Source organism: Microtus oregoni, unplaced genomic scaffold (assembly GCF_018167655.1).
Source record: "Microtus oregoni isolate MIOR12 unplaced genomic scaffold, Mior012 000019F_ref0000042, whole genome shotgun sequence".
NCBI lineage: Eukaryota > Metazoa > Chordata > Mammalia > Rodentia > Cricetidae > Microtus > Microtus oregoni.
In genome coordinates this window covers 11,070,618-11,084,440 of record NW_024543078.1, presented here as the reverse complement: position 1 = coordinate 11,084,440, position 13,823 = coordinate 11,070,618, and the positions used below count along the sequence as shown (strand labels likewise).

Here is a 13,823-nt window from a genome sequence, read left to right as displayed (position 1 = left end):
GAGAGGAGAGGTTTCTGAGATCCTCACCACTGAATACATTCTAACTTAGAAATCATTCCGGGCTGAGACTACACGGTCCTGAGCCAGGGTCTAGGAGACATCGCAGCGGACGGACGGCGGTTGGCTCCTCTGCTCTTCTTGCCAAACTTCATCTGTTCCCTCATTGGCTCAGCGCCTGTGCAGTGTGTGACGCATACTTCTTGTGACCTGGAAAGACTGAACCACCAATGGCTCTAGAAAAGAAGGCGGAGGACCCCGAGAAAGGCATGGATGCCACCCCAGGTCTGTGATGGCCAGGGAGCACTGGGGAGGGGGTAGACGCCTCGGCCTGCAGGGCCATATGGCCATCTCAACCAAGCTTGTCTGGCCTGCCGGGCTATCACAGTCTTCCTGGTTGGGTATAAAGTAGCAAGCGATTGGCAGTTTGAAGTTTGGTCACCTGGGTCACAGGTGACACCTAGGGGCCTTTGTCACTTACGGAGTATCTAGCTTCTGGTGTGATGATAAGACTGGCCTAAGAGGGAGAGTGTCAGCTGAGGTGGGTGACCCCACGTCCCAGGCGTGCCACAGGCGCAGTCTGGACAGCTCCCCACTGAGGTTTGCCAGGCTAAATAGTGTCAGTTGACAAAACTAATCACGCAGATACTTTTTTCTTTTTTCCAAGACAGGGTTTCTCCATGTAGCCAACCTTGAACTCACAGAGATCCACCTGCCTCTGCCTCCTGAGTGCTGAGATTAAAGGAGTGTGATACCACTGTCCTGCTCACACAAATACTTTAAAAAAAAAAAAGGCTATATGGGGCTGGAGAGAGGGTTTGGTGGGTAAGATCCCTGGCTGCTCTTCAGAGGACTTTGTTTCCCTTCCCAGACCTGTGTGATAGTTCAGGATCATCTGTAACTCTCTGACGCCCTTGCCACACCCTCATGGGCATCAGCCACAGACATACATTCAAAAAAACGTTCTTGAACGTAAAATTTGAAAAAAAGATTGTGTGTGTGCATGTGCATGTGTGTGCATGTGTGTGCACGTGAACATGATCACACGCATCTCCACCATGAAGAGCTGACAGCACCTATGTGTTGAGACAGTGCCGGGGTGTGGGTGACATCCCAGGAGCCATTCCTGTTAGTGACTTGTGGTCATCATGCAGGGACCATGAGATGCACTGAACAAACCTCAGGGTCAGTGTGTGATCTGAATGGCTCTGCTTACCCCTGCACCAGCCCTTCTCAGAGAGGTTGGGGTGAGTGGCAGCTTCTGTGACTCCTTCTCCAGCAGTCCTGATCTTGCGAAAACTCGTCTCGGGGCTTGGGAGATGACTTCACAAGCATGGGGGCCTGAGTTGGACCCAGAGCCCATGGCCACATGCAGTGGCTCCTGACTGTGACCCCAGCACTGAGGAGGACACAGCTCTTGACCTCTGGCCTACATGTGCACCTGTATATATACGCACTCATTCACACAGATGTGCGTACACAGGTACAGGTATCCACACGTAAGCACATGACCATCAACACACATGCGCAGACACACGCGCACACACATACTGTCAGCCAACCTGAACAAATACCTACTCACCCTCTTTGTGTGACCAGAAAGACTTTTCCTGAGGAGCTGCAGCACTCAGGGCCACTCCCCAGGTAGGGAGCCCACAGCAGACCGAGTACAGACACCACCCAAGTCCCACTTGGTGGACCATGAGCTTTACTGGGGTCACTGACAGGCCTGTGGGTGAGGAGAGACAGCTGCACCCCCAAGGCCACCCCAGTGTAGGTGACAGCTCACAGAACTGGGCACCTGGAGCACACTGCACAGCCTGCAGGGCCACAACAGGCTGGAGAGCATCCTTTGCAGACGCCTCAGCTGCTCTGAGCCTCCTCCAGGCAGCTGGGCGGTTCTAAAAGCATCTTTCGGCCGTCCTCACCACTGTACACATCTGCGAGGGTCTTAGCTAGGGTGCCAGTTACTGGGATAAACACCGTGACTAGAAGCAACTTGGGGAGGAAGGGTTTATTTCATCTTACAGCTCATAGTCCATCATGAGGGAAGTCAGGGCAGGAGCTGAAACAGAGGCCCCAGAGGGTGTTGCTTATTGGCTTGCTCCCCGTGGCTTGCTCAGCCTGTTTTCAGGAATACCTGCCCAGGGAGGTGCCACCCCAATTGCCTGGACCCTCCCCCATCAGTTATTAACCTAGAAAGTGCTACCCAGACTTGCCTACATGCCAATCTGATGGAGGCATTTTCTCAGTCCAGGTTTCTCTTCCCAGACACGTTGTGTCGGGTTGTGTCAGCTTGACAAAAAACAACCAGCATACAGAGGGAGGAATTGGTGAACCTAGTCCGTTTCAGGGACTCCCTGAAGGTTCTGAATGGTTTACTTTCGCGTTCATGAGCATTCTGGGCTTGGCAGAGTGTTTTAATCTACTCAATACAATGTCCATAAACACGCATACTGCAGGCCACTCCCCTCCAGCTTGGAGTTCAAGTCCACGCTCTGCTGATGCTCTGTGGCCCAGGACCTCCTCTCTGGCTTCTCTGATCCTTGGTGCATTGGTCACTTCCTGTGATGCGATGACACCATGACCTAAGGCAACTTAAAGAGTTTATTTGGTTTGCGGGTCAGAGCAAGAAGAGTCTATGCTGTGGGAGGCGCGGCGCAAGCCGCAGGGACAGAAAGCTGAGAGCTTGCGTCTGGAGCCACTGGCAGGAAGCAGAGAGCAAAGCAGAAGTAGCACAGTCTGCCCCAGTGGCGTACTTCCTGCAGCCAGGTCACACCTAACCACTCCCCAAACAGTACCAGAAACAGGGACCAAGTATTCAAACATATGAGCTTATGGGAGCCATTCTCATTCAAAATATCCAAGAAGTCAGACAGAACGGGAACCTGGAGGCAGCAACTGTTGCAGAGGCCACGGAGGGTGCTGCTCACTGGCTTGCTCCCCATGGCTTGCTCAGCCTGCTTTCAGGACCATCACCCCAGGGATGGCCCCACCCACCATGGGCTGTGCCTCCCTATCAATCACTGATTAAGAAAATGCTTAATCAGGTGGCATCTTCTCAATCAAGGCTCCCTCCTTTCCGATGATGCTGACTCTGCCTTGTGTCAAGTCGACACAAATGTAGCCAGCATCTCTCTGAAGCCACAGACAAAGAATCCAGGCTTCGTTCACTCCTGCCTGCATCCTTTGTCCTTTCAAAGTCAGCCCCGCATCGTCCACTGTGCTACCAGCCTGGGACGGACAGCTCCCTGGGACCACAGCAGCTGCAGTTTTCCCATCCATTTTACCAGGAGCATAGAGGCCCTCAGGAGTTAGAGCTCAGCTGGGTGACGTGTGCCCTGAGGGCCCTCCCTTGGATTCCAGTGGGGGGGAGGGGAGCCTTTTCCTCAGCACCAGCCTGCAGGGCAACATCGACTTTCCTGGAGCTCTTTTTCTCTGCCCACTGCACATGTTGAAATTCTCACTGCCCCGCCAGCTCTTTCTCATGTAGACCTTCATGGAGAGCGATCTCTCTGCTTAAAGCCTCCTGCAACAAAGAGAGGAGTTCTTACTTTAAGTTGTTCGTGTTTTGCTTGCATTCACACCAATTACAGTTTAGTCCAAGGTCCCTTGCAGGGGACAGGCTCATTTTCCACTTCTAGGCCTCCAGGATCGTGAGCTGATATTGTAGCCTCCCAGCCTCAGAGGTGCCGTCATAGTGAAGGAAAACACACCGAGGCACGGTTTGAGAGTTTGAGTCTTTGATCCAGCTGCCGGGATCTGAGTGAGAAGTTTCCCTCACGGTCCAGTCCAGGGCCTTGTAACTTGGGTCCCCCCAGCCGGTGCTGCAGGAAGGGTGTCATGGGGGCGGCCTTTAACCCAGGAAAGCCCTGTGCTGCTCCCGGTGTACCCTGTAATTTCATTTGTATTTTAATTAATAAAACTTGCCTGAAGTTCATAGTAAAACAGTGCCACTGGTCAGCCTTACAGACCAGGCACTGGCAACACACTAGTTTGCCATAGAAATCGAGCGGTGCACGCCTTTAATCCCAGTGGCACATGCCTTTAATCCAAGAACTAGAGAGGAATATAAAACTGAAGGAGACAGCTCAGTCTCATTCTGAGATTCCTGGAGGCAGGATCGCTATTTTCAGACTGAGGTAGAGGCAGTGTCTGATTGCTTTGTTTTCTGACCTTTAGGTTGAACCCCAGCTTCTCTCTGAGTGCTTCAGTGCCCTCCGCTTCTAGCCAAAGCAGCTTGCAAAACAGTTCCAACACACACGGAGCGGCCCTGCTTCAAGACCCTACACGTGCGAGGACTGGCCTAGCTGCGATTTCCTCTTTATTTTTATTTTTAATATAACTTTATTTTATGTGCGTTGGTGTGAGGGCATCAGATCCCCAGGAACTGGGCTTACAGACAGCTGTGAGCTGCCATGTGGGTGCTGGGAATTGAACCTGGGTCCTCTGGAAGACTCAGTGCTCTTAACCACTGAGCCATCTCTCCTGCCCTGGGAATCCCTCTTTAATTTTAAAAAATAAATTCACCCCTTATATCTCCCCCCACAACACCACAATCGATCAAAGTTTCAAGATGATTAGCCATGGTCCTCAATGCCGGTAGTGAAGGATCGAATGACCTTCTCACAGGGGTCACCGAAGACCATAGGAAAACACAGATTCATTCGTAAAATTACAGTTGTGCAGCAGCAACAGAAGTGACTGTGGTTGAGGTCAGCACAACAGGAGGAACTGTGTTAAAGGGGCGCAGGGTTCGGAGGGTTGGGAACATCTGGGAACTTCACTGTCTTCAGACCACAGTGCACCCACGTCCCACGACCCTGTTGTCTGATACAGCCATTGTCACTTCCTGCTGTTGTTTTGTTTCCTCTTTTAGAGACCATGTCTCATTTCACCCAGGCTGGTCTTGAATGCACTATGAAGCTGAGGATGACCTCAAACTGTGTGTGTGTGTGCTCGTGCGCGTGCGTGGCACACGCACAGAGGCCAGGAGACAGGTGTCTCCCTTGGCCACTCTCTGGTCTGTCTGTCTTCTATTATCTATCATCTATCTGTCTGTCTGTCTACCTATATCTACATCTGTCTGTCTGTCTGCCTGCCTATTTGAGTTACAGGCACACCATGCTGCCCCTGCTTTGTTTTATTTTTTTAACCTGGGCACATATGGACCTAAATGCATGCGCATCAAGCCCTCACTGAGCGAGCCTGCTCATAGTCCCCGAGTACTGAGTTGATAAACAGGAGCCACTGTGCCTGGCTCCTCTTTTTAAAAAAAATTAAATTTATTTGTCTCTTTTTTAAGGGTGGGGCATACCACTGTACTGTATACATGTGGAGGCCAGAGGGCCACTGGCAGGAGCCAGCTCTCTCCACCCCCTTGGGCTTTCAGGGGCTTGAACTCAGGGCAGCAGCTTGCACCTAGCTACTGAGCCTCCAGCCCCTTCCTGTTTGCGTGGAACTCCCTGTTGGGGCTGGAGATGCTGCCCAGTAAAGAATGCTTACTTTGCCCTCTGCTGGCCACAGTGGATACTGCAGGTGCAAAGTGCTTAGACTTCACCTCGAGTTCCAGGACAGTCAAGGCTGCACAGAGGAATCCTGTCTCAGAAAAAAACAAAAAACAACAAAATAACCAAAACAAAAACCCCAGAACTGTTTTGAAAATGCCTGTGAGGGCTGAGGCTGTGGTTCGACTGTGGAGTATTGGCCCGGTGTATACAGAGCCTCTAGCTCCAACCCAGCACCACCTACACCTGTGACTGACTCTTGTTTGGTTGGTTGGTTTTTTTGAGACAGGATTTCCATGTATAGCCCTGGCTATACTGGAACTCGCTCTGTAGACCAGGCTGGCCTCAAACTCACAAAGATTTGCCTGCCTCTGCTTCCCAAGTGCTGGGATTAAAGGCGTGTGCCACCATCGCCGGGCGAACACCCGTGACTCTCTCTTACAGTTCCTCTCAAGCTGTGGAGCAGTCACTGTGACGGAGAGGTGCTACTGAGGCTCTCACGACACGGGCCAGGCCATGAGACCCCGATGACCATTCCTGAGCTATTTCAGGAGTCTGTTGAGCGATTCAGCGCTTACCCAGCCCTGGCCTCGAAGAATGGCAAGAGGTGGGACACATTGACATTCAGCCAGTACTACGAAGCATGCCGCAAGGCGGCCAGATCTTTCCTCAAGGTGAGCAGCCGCCTCTGTCAGCCATTCAGAAGCAGTGGTTCATAGGGTGGAGTGGCAGCCTCTGGGGTCCTAGCATACAGGGAGTTAAGGTAGGAGGCTCCTAAGTCCCGAGCCAGCCTGGGGTACTGAAACCCTGTCTCAGAAAACAAACGTAAGGTTTAAAAGAGGTTGGGCAGAGCCTCAGTGACCGCAGTAATCTCTGGGTGTGCACAGAGTCTTGGGCTCATCCTCAGCAACTGATAAAACTGGGTGTGGTGGTGCACACCTAGCACCCTCAGGAGTGGCTGGAGCAACGGGAGTTCAAGGTCATCCTCTGCAACAGAGGACCTAGCCTGGGCTGGAGGATCTAGCCTGGGCTGCGTGAGGAAACACCTGTGGGGCTGGCTTACCGTCCCAGAGGGTTAGTCCATGGCGATGACGGTGGGGAGCATGCGGGATGCTGGGTGCTGGAGCCGTCGCTGACAGCTTACATGTTATGGGTAAGTGGGAGCGCAAGACTTGACCTGGGGTGAACCTTTGACACCTCAGAGCCCACCCCCAGTGACACACCTCCTCCGACAAGACCATACCTCCTAATCCTTCCCAAACAGTTGGGTCAACTGGGGACCAAGCATTCAAACGTTTGAGCCTGTGGGGCCATTCTCAAACACCACTCCCTGACCCATCACTTGTGGTCATAGAATGCAAAATACATTCAGTCCACCTCCAGAAGTCCACATAGTCTGTCACAGTCTAACACTGTTTCAAAGTCCAAAGTCTCTTCTAAGACCCAGTGCAATCCGTCACGTCTTTCCAGCGTGCAGTGACTCAGAACGTATATCGTCATTCAAAAAGGGAGCAAAGAGGGCATAGCAAGGAAGCCCTGCCCCAGAAGGATGGAAATCCAGCAGCGAGCTGGATTACTACTCCATGTCCTGTCACTCTGGTGTCAGAGAGCGTGGACAGCTCTTTGGGTCTCTGCTCTTCCCAGCTTGCTCTCCTGCCACATGCCTGGCCTCAGCGGCTTCTCTAACCACAGAAGGAGTCCAGAACCGCATGACTGATACTGCCAAGTCCCGCTGCTTGCTTGGGATGGGCCCTGGCCACCCCGAACCAACGCTCCTGTGATTTGAGTAGTTGCTACCGTTCTTTGTTGCATAAACCTTCCTTTAATTCCGTTCTTTTTTTTTTTAATTTTTATTTCTTTTTTTATAATTTTTTCCCCCATTCTCCCCCTCTCCCCCCTCTCTCCCCATCTCCCCTTACCCCCATCCCACCCCACCCCCAAGATCTCAATTTTCTCCCCGGCAATTTTGTCTACTTCCCATAGCCAAGAGGACAACTATATGCTTTTCCTTTGGTTCACCTTCTTACTTAACTTCTTTGGGATCACCAATTGTAGACTCCGTGACCCTTGTTTATGGCTAGAAACCAATTATGAGTGAGTACATCCCATGTTCATCTTTTTGGCTCTGGGATACCTCACTCAGGATAGTGTTTTCTATTTCCATCCATTTGCATGCAAAATTTGAGAAGTCATTGTTTTTTAACGCAGCATAGTACTCTAATGTGTAGATATTCCACACTTTCTTCATCCATTCTTCCATTGAAGGGCATCTAGGTTGTTTCCAGGTTCTGGCTATTACAAATAATACTGCTATGAACATAGTTGAACAAATGCTCTTGTCATGTGATAGGGCATCTCTTGGGTATATTCCCAGGAGTGGTATTGCTGGGTCCAGGGGTAAGTTGATCCCGAATTTCCTGAGAAACCGAAACACCGATTTCCAAAGTGGTTGCACAAGATTGCATTCCCACCAGCAATGGATGAGTGTTCCCCTTCCTCCACAGCCTCTCCAGCAAAGGCTAACATTAAATTAAATGGAGAGAAACTTAAAGCCATCCCACTAAACTCAGGAACACGACAAGGCTGTCCACTCTCGCCATACCTCTTCAATATAGTACTTGAAGTTCTAGCAATAGCAATAAGACAACATAAGGGGATCAAAGGGATTCGAATTGGAAAGGAAGAAGTTAAACTTTCGTTATTTGCAGATGATATGATAGTATACATAAGCGACCCCAAAAACTCCACCAAAGAACTTTTACAGCTAATAAACACCTTTAGTAATGTGGCAGGATACAAGATCAACTCTAAAAAATCAGTCGCCCTCTTATACACAAAGGATATGGAAGCAGAGAGGGAAATCAGAGAAGCATTACCTTTCACAATAGCCACAAACAGCATAAAATATCTTGGGGTAACTCTAATTCCGTTCTTAGTTGCAAGATTGACTGGGTGGGATCTTGCTCTGTGAGTGCCAATCCTCTTTTTTTAGCATCAGGCTTTTCTTTAAGCTTCTCGTGCCCTTGAGCGCAGGACTTGGCCCCAACATTACATTTCCTGATGCCGCTCAGTGCACGTTTTGTATTCCTTTTTGCCCTGCTCACTCCTTTTGCCATGTGACACAGTCAATATTAGGCTGTCTTGAAGTCTCCTTTGCCCACAACATTGGTTCAAATTGGTTCAAATCTCTTCACTTTAGCCTTAGACAGAAAGCAGGTACATTTTTCATCAAAATATCTTTTTTTTAAAGATTTATTTATTTATTAAGTATACAACATTCTGCTTCTATGTATGCCTGCACACCAGAGGAGGGCGCCAGATCTCATTACAGATGGTTGTCAGCCACCATGTGGTTGCTGGGAATCGAACTCAGGACCTCTGGAAGAGCAGCCAGTGCTCTTAACCACTGAGCCATCTCTCCAGCCCCTCATCAAAATATCTTAAGAGTGGTCTCTGACCCTGTTGCTAATATTGCTCCCCTCTGAAGGCCCTCGAGCTAGGGCTCCACAGTCTACAGTCCCCCAGCAGCTGTCTGCAAACCTTCACATGCACACGCACACACATCCTCATAATCAAAACAAAGGGCATGAAGAAGGGTGGATCCTGGGTTCCCACCAGCAGCCTGGCCTCTATGCTGAGCACCAGGGAGAAGCCCGGGACCTTGTCTGAAAAGACATGAGGGCCCCTGGGGACAGGATACTCAGTACGGTGGGTGAGTCTTACACAAAGGGCACACACCGCAAGATGCCATCCCAAGGGGTTCACAGAGCAGCAGACCCATGTTGTCAGGAGGCCTGGGGAGGGATGGAGTTCATGTCAAATGGGGGTGGAGATTCAAGTGGGGACAATGGAAGGTTCCACGTGGATGCTCGGAGAGAGGTGACCCGAGCTTATGGCACCCGAGTGCAGGCTGGACGGCAACTTCCTGCTCTGCACAGATGCTCCGCTTAGGCGCTTTCCATTTTCTTCTCACCTCACGATCGGATCTTGAGAAGCGGACATGCCCAGGAGCTGATGGTGGCTTCCTTCTGATTTATTTCCCTCCAGCTGGGCCTGCAGCGCTTCCATGGCGTTGGCATCCTGGGCTATAACTCCGCTGAATGGGCCATCAGTGCCGTTGGTGCTGTCCTGGCTGGGTATGTTCCCCCTTGGGGTCACGTGGACGAACCACCAGCTGCGCAGTGCTGAGTCTGGGAGTCGCACAAATATTGAGGACGAGGCCACCAAAGTTAGATGAGCTGAGGCAACTATTCCACCACCACGGGGTACCAGAATTTCCGACTAGTTAGGGTCATGGGCAGCTCGGGTTCTGACACTGTGACCCGGAACAGAGGGAGTAGTCTCTTTTTAAACCAAAAGTCACGAGTAAGGGGGTCAGGGGTGATAGAAGAAAGGATTTTTACAATTTGAGGTTCAGTCTCAATGACGGTGACAGTACTTTCCGGGAGCTTACGACTCAGTAACACTTTACAACTAGAAGATCCAATTTGTGAGAACTCGGAGCCAGCGCAAGCTCAAGAGGGGCTTGCTGGCTCAAGGCTATGGTAACACAGCCCCTGGCATAGCTGGAGTCCTGATGTTTAACCAGCTGTTGTCGTCATAACTGCAGAAAATATGGGACACTCAGGCAGAAGAAGCAGACTAGGTGGCTGGTGGTTTTGAATTATTGCGAATTCCACACTCAGCACAAACCCCGATTCAGTCAGAGCCTGGCGGTGGTGGCCCACGCCTTTAAACCCAGCACTTGGGAGGCAGAGGCAGTCGGATCTCTGTGAGTTCAAAGCCAGCCTGGTCTACAAGAGCTAGTTCCAGGATGGGCTCCAAAGCTACAGTGAAACCCTGTCTCAAAAAACCAAAAAACAAACAAAAAACCTGATTCAGATTCGGAGGTCAAGAGTAACACACCTTCCACCCGTGGCCTTGGCCTCATCTTTCTTTTAAAAATCTCTTAAATTTAAATGTAAAGATTTGTGCAGATGTGTGTGTGTGTGTGTGTGTGTGTGTGTGGTGTGTGTGTGTGGTGTATGTGTGTGTGTGTGTTGTGTGTGTGGTGTGTGTGTTGTGTGTTGTGTGTGTGGTGTGTGTGTGTGTGGTGTGTGTGTGTGTGGTGTGTGTGTGTGTGGTGTGTGTGTGTGTGGTGTGTGTGGTGTGTGTGTGTGTGGTGTGTGTGGTGTGTGTGGTGTGTGTGTGGTGTGTGTGTGGTGTGTGTGTGTGTGTGGTGTGTGTGTGTGGTGTATGTGTGTGTGTGGTGTGTGTGTGGTGTGTGTGTGGTGTGTGTGTGGTGTGTGTGTGGTGTATGTGTGTGTGGTGTGTATGTGTGTGGTGTGTATGTGTGTGTGTGGTGTGTATGTGTGTGGTGTGTGTGTGGTGTGTGTGTGTGGTGTGTGTGTGTGTGTGTGGTGTGTGTGTGGTGTGTGTGTGGTGTGTGTGTGGTGTGTGTGTGGTGTATGTGTGTGTGGTGTGTATGTGTGTGGTGTGTATGTGTGTGTGTGGTGTGTATGTGTGTGGTGTGTGTGTGGTGTGTGTGTGTGGTGTGTGTGTGTGTGTGTGGTGTGTGTGTGTGGTGTGTGTGTGTGTGTGTGTGTGTGGTGTGTAGATGTCTACAGAGGCCAGGAGATGGGGTGAGGGCTCAGATCCCCTGGAGCTGGAGTTATAGGCCATTGTGAACCAAGTGGATGCTGGGAACTGAACTGGGGTCCCCTACAAGAGTGGCCAGCCAGCTCTCTAATCACTGAGCCATCCCCAGCCTGGGCTGAGCTCTCACTGCTGGCGACCTCCACAGAAGGCTGGTGGTTTGGGGCTCTGTGGTACAGAGAGCCTCTTAAACACCCACCCCCGCACCCGAGCTGCAGCAGGGTAGCCGCTTGGATGCTAACGGCCTTACTTACGGCGCCAGCGTGAAAACCCGAGTTCAATTCTGAGAAGCCATAGAAGATGCTAGCACTGGCTGGGAGATGCCGGCTCGGTGGACAAAGGCACCTGCCATCAAACCTGTTGATCTTAGCTCCATGCTCTGGGTCCCCAGGGTGGCAGGAGAGAACCCGCTGGCTCCCCCCGACCTCCACTGCTCGCCGCGGGGTGAGTCACCGCATCCACACAAATACCTGTGATTTGAAGAAGGATAATTGTAGGAAGAGCCTTGGCTGCTCCTCCAGAGGACCCAGGTTCTCCCAGCACCGCATGGCAGCTCACAACCATCTGTAACTCCAGCTCCAGGGGATGTGATGTGTCCCTTTGGCCACTCTGGGTGCTTTACATACGTGGGATACACAGACATGCAGACAAAACACCCACATACATAAAAAAAAATTAAGAATGAATTCTTCCAAAGCACTGTCTGTCCACACTTGAGTGTGTCTGCTGTCCCCAGGGGCCTCTGCGTTGGCATTTATGTCACCAACTCGGCCGAGGCCTGCCAGTTCGTCATCAAGCATGCCAAGGTGAACATCTTGCTGGTGGAAAATGACCAACAGCTGCAGAAAATCCTGTCGGTGAGTGGGACTCGCGGCGGGTCGGTGCTGGGGCGTGCTGCGGTGCATCCACAGAAGACCTCCAGAAAAAAAAATTGCTTGGGGGCGGGGAAGGTGAATGTGGGTGTTGTGGGTGATTGTGGGTGTTGGTTCACCTCACTTTCCAGCATCCCCCTGAAGAATGCATTCGCGGGAGGCTGGCATGTCTGTCTGCCAGCACTATCCTGTAGCGTTCATGTTCATACAGATGTTCATACAGATGTTCCAGAAACACCTCTCATTCCTCACCTGTGCACAGGTGCCCAGCACCTGCCTGGGTTTGCAGGATGGTCTGGAGGGAGGGTCCCTGGAAGGAGAGCCCAGGGGGCCAGGCGGATATGTTGTTCAGCTTGGCCATGAGTAGGTGGGGAGGTGGCTCAGTGAGGACCTGAGTCTGTCTTCACAGTGTGAGGATGTCAGACAGGCCAGTCAGTTATTGAGAGACACTGCCTGAAAAGACAAGCAGAGAGTGATGGGGAAGATGCCCAACACTGTCCTCTGACACACGGACAGACAGACACATACATAGACACCAACGTTAAAAAACAAAACGCAAGAGCTGCCGTGACAGTTGGCTCTGTGTCTCTAGGCTCGAGTCAAACATTCTCTAGAAACAACGTGAGCATGTATGTCTACCCGTGGTCTAGCTGTTGGTCATGTGTCCCCAGTGAATTCCTTCTTAGGGTGGCTGGAGTCTAAGGCCATATGCAACAGCTCCCTTTGACTCCTGGTTGCCAGCATTGAGCTGGGTCTCATGTAGCCCAGGTTGGCCTCGAGCCCACCGTGTAACTGAAGCTAACCTTGGCCTCCTGATCCTCCCGCCTCCACCTCCTGAGAGCTGGAGTGACGTGTGGCTGGGTCCAGGCCCCAGGGCTTTGTGAGTGCTGGTGACTGTTCTGCCCACTGAGCACAACCCCAGCCTTCATTTATAAAAATTACTTTCCTTTTTTTTAAAAAAAAATGTTTATTTACGTATGAATGTGTCCGTATATTTGCCACGGTGTGTGGAGGACAAAGAACAGCTTTGTGGGGTCGGCCCTCCTCTTCCACCATGTGCAAACGCCTTTACGAGCAGTCCGGTGTGGACCCTGAGCCCACAGGGAACTCTTTCAGATTCCACCGGACAAGATGGAGCCCGTGAAAGCCATCGTGCAATTCAGGCTGCCCTTGGGGGAAAACATCCCGAGGAACCTGTACTCGGTGAGCACGGGAGGAGGGGGCCTGTCGGGCGGGGCCTCTGGGAAGGGCGGGGCCTGAGGAGCGAGGCATGCTCTGTGTAGGGGGCGGAGCTTGAGAGAGGGGCGGGGCTTGAGTATGGCTGCGATAGTAGGTGGGGACGCAGAGGTAAATAGGCAGTGAAGGGCAGGACTCCTTGAGGAACTGTGCAAAGTGGGGCCTTAAAGGAAGAGTGGGTGGGGCCGCTCTCAGGAAGGAAGTGGACAGGCCCACGCAAGTGAGTGAGTGGGGCCCCAAGAGGGAAGTGGGCGTGGCTAGAGGGACAGGTGAGTAGTAACAGAAGATGAGGCGGGAACTCATTATTTTGTGCCTGTCAGAAAGTCGAAGGAGTTGAAAAAAACAAAACAAAACACCCAACTTGAAAACTAAGCGGATTAAAACATGTTATTTAAAACCTTATTTTCAGCTTCCAAGGGGAAATTTTGCATATATGTATTTGCATGTTTTATCTTTTTGAGACAGATATTCTGTATCATAGTTATTTAGAGCCTAATATATGCGTTTTTTCTTTTCTCTTACAAATCTTACTGCATTTATTTGTGTTAGGCGTGTACGTATTGTGGGAGGGGGCATG

At 51.2% G+C, this 13,823-nt stretch overlaps 1 protein-coding gene across 1 annotated transcript in view; it reads left to right on the top strand.

Moving 5' to 3' along the window:
- The first annotated feature begins 227 nt into the window (after positions 1-227).
- Positions 228-13,823, top strand: part of Acsbg2 (acyl-CoA synthetase bubblegum family member 2) — a 28,372-nt gene continuing 14,776 nt past the window's right edge. The window contains exons 1-6 of the mRNA XM_041669853.1: positions 228-286; positions 5,216-5,222; positions 5,960-6,178; positions 9,552-9,640; positions 11,875-11,995; positions 13,127-13,213. Coding sequence (XP_041525787.1) covers positions 228-286; positions 5,216-5,222; positions 5,960-6,178; positions 9,552-9,640; positions 11,875-11,995; positions 13,127-13,213 — 582 coding nt within the window. The remainder of the gene's footprint in view (positions 287-5,215; positions 5,223-5,959; positions 6,179-9,551; positions 9,641-11,874; positions 11,996-13,126; positions 13,214-13,823) is intronic.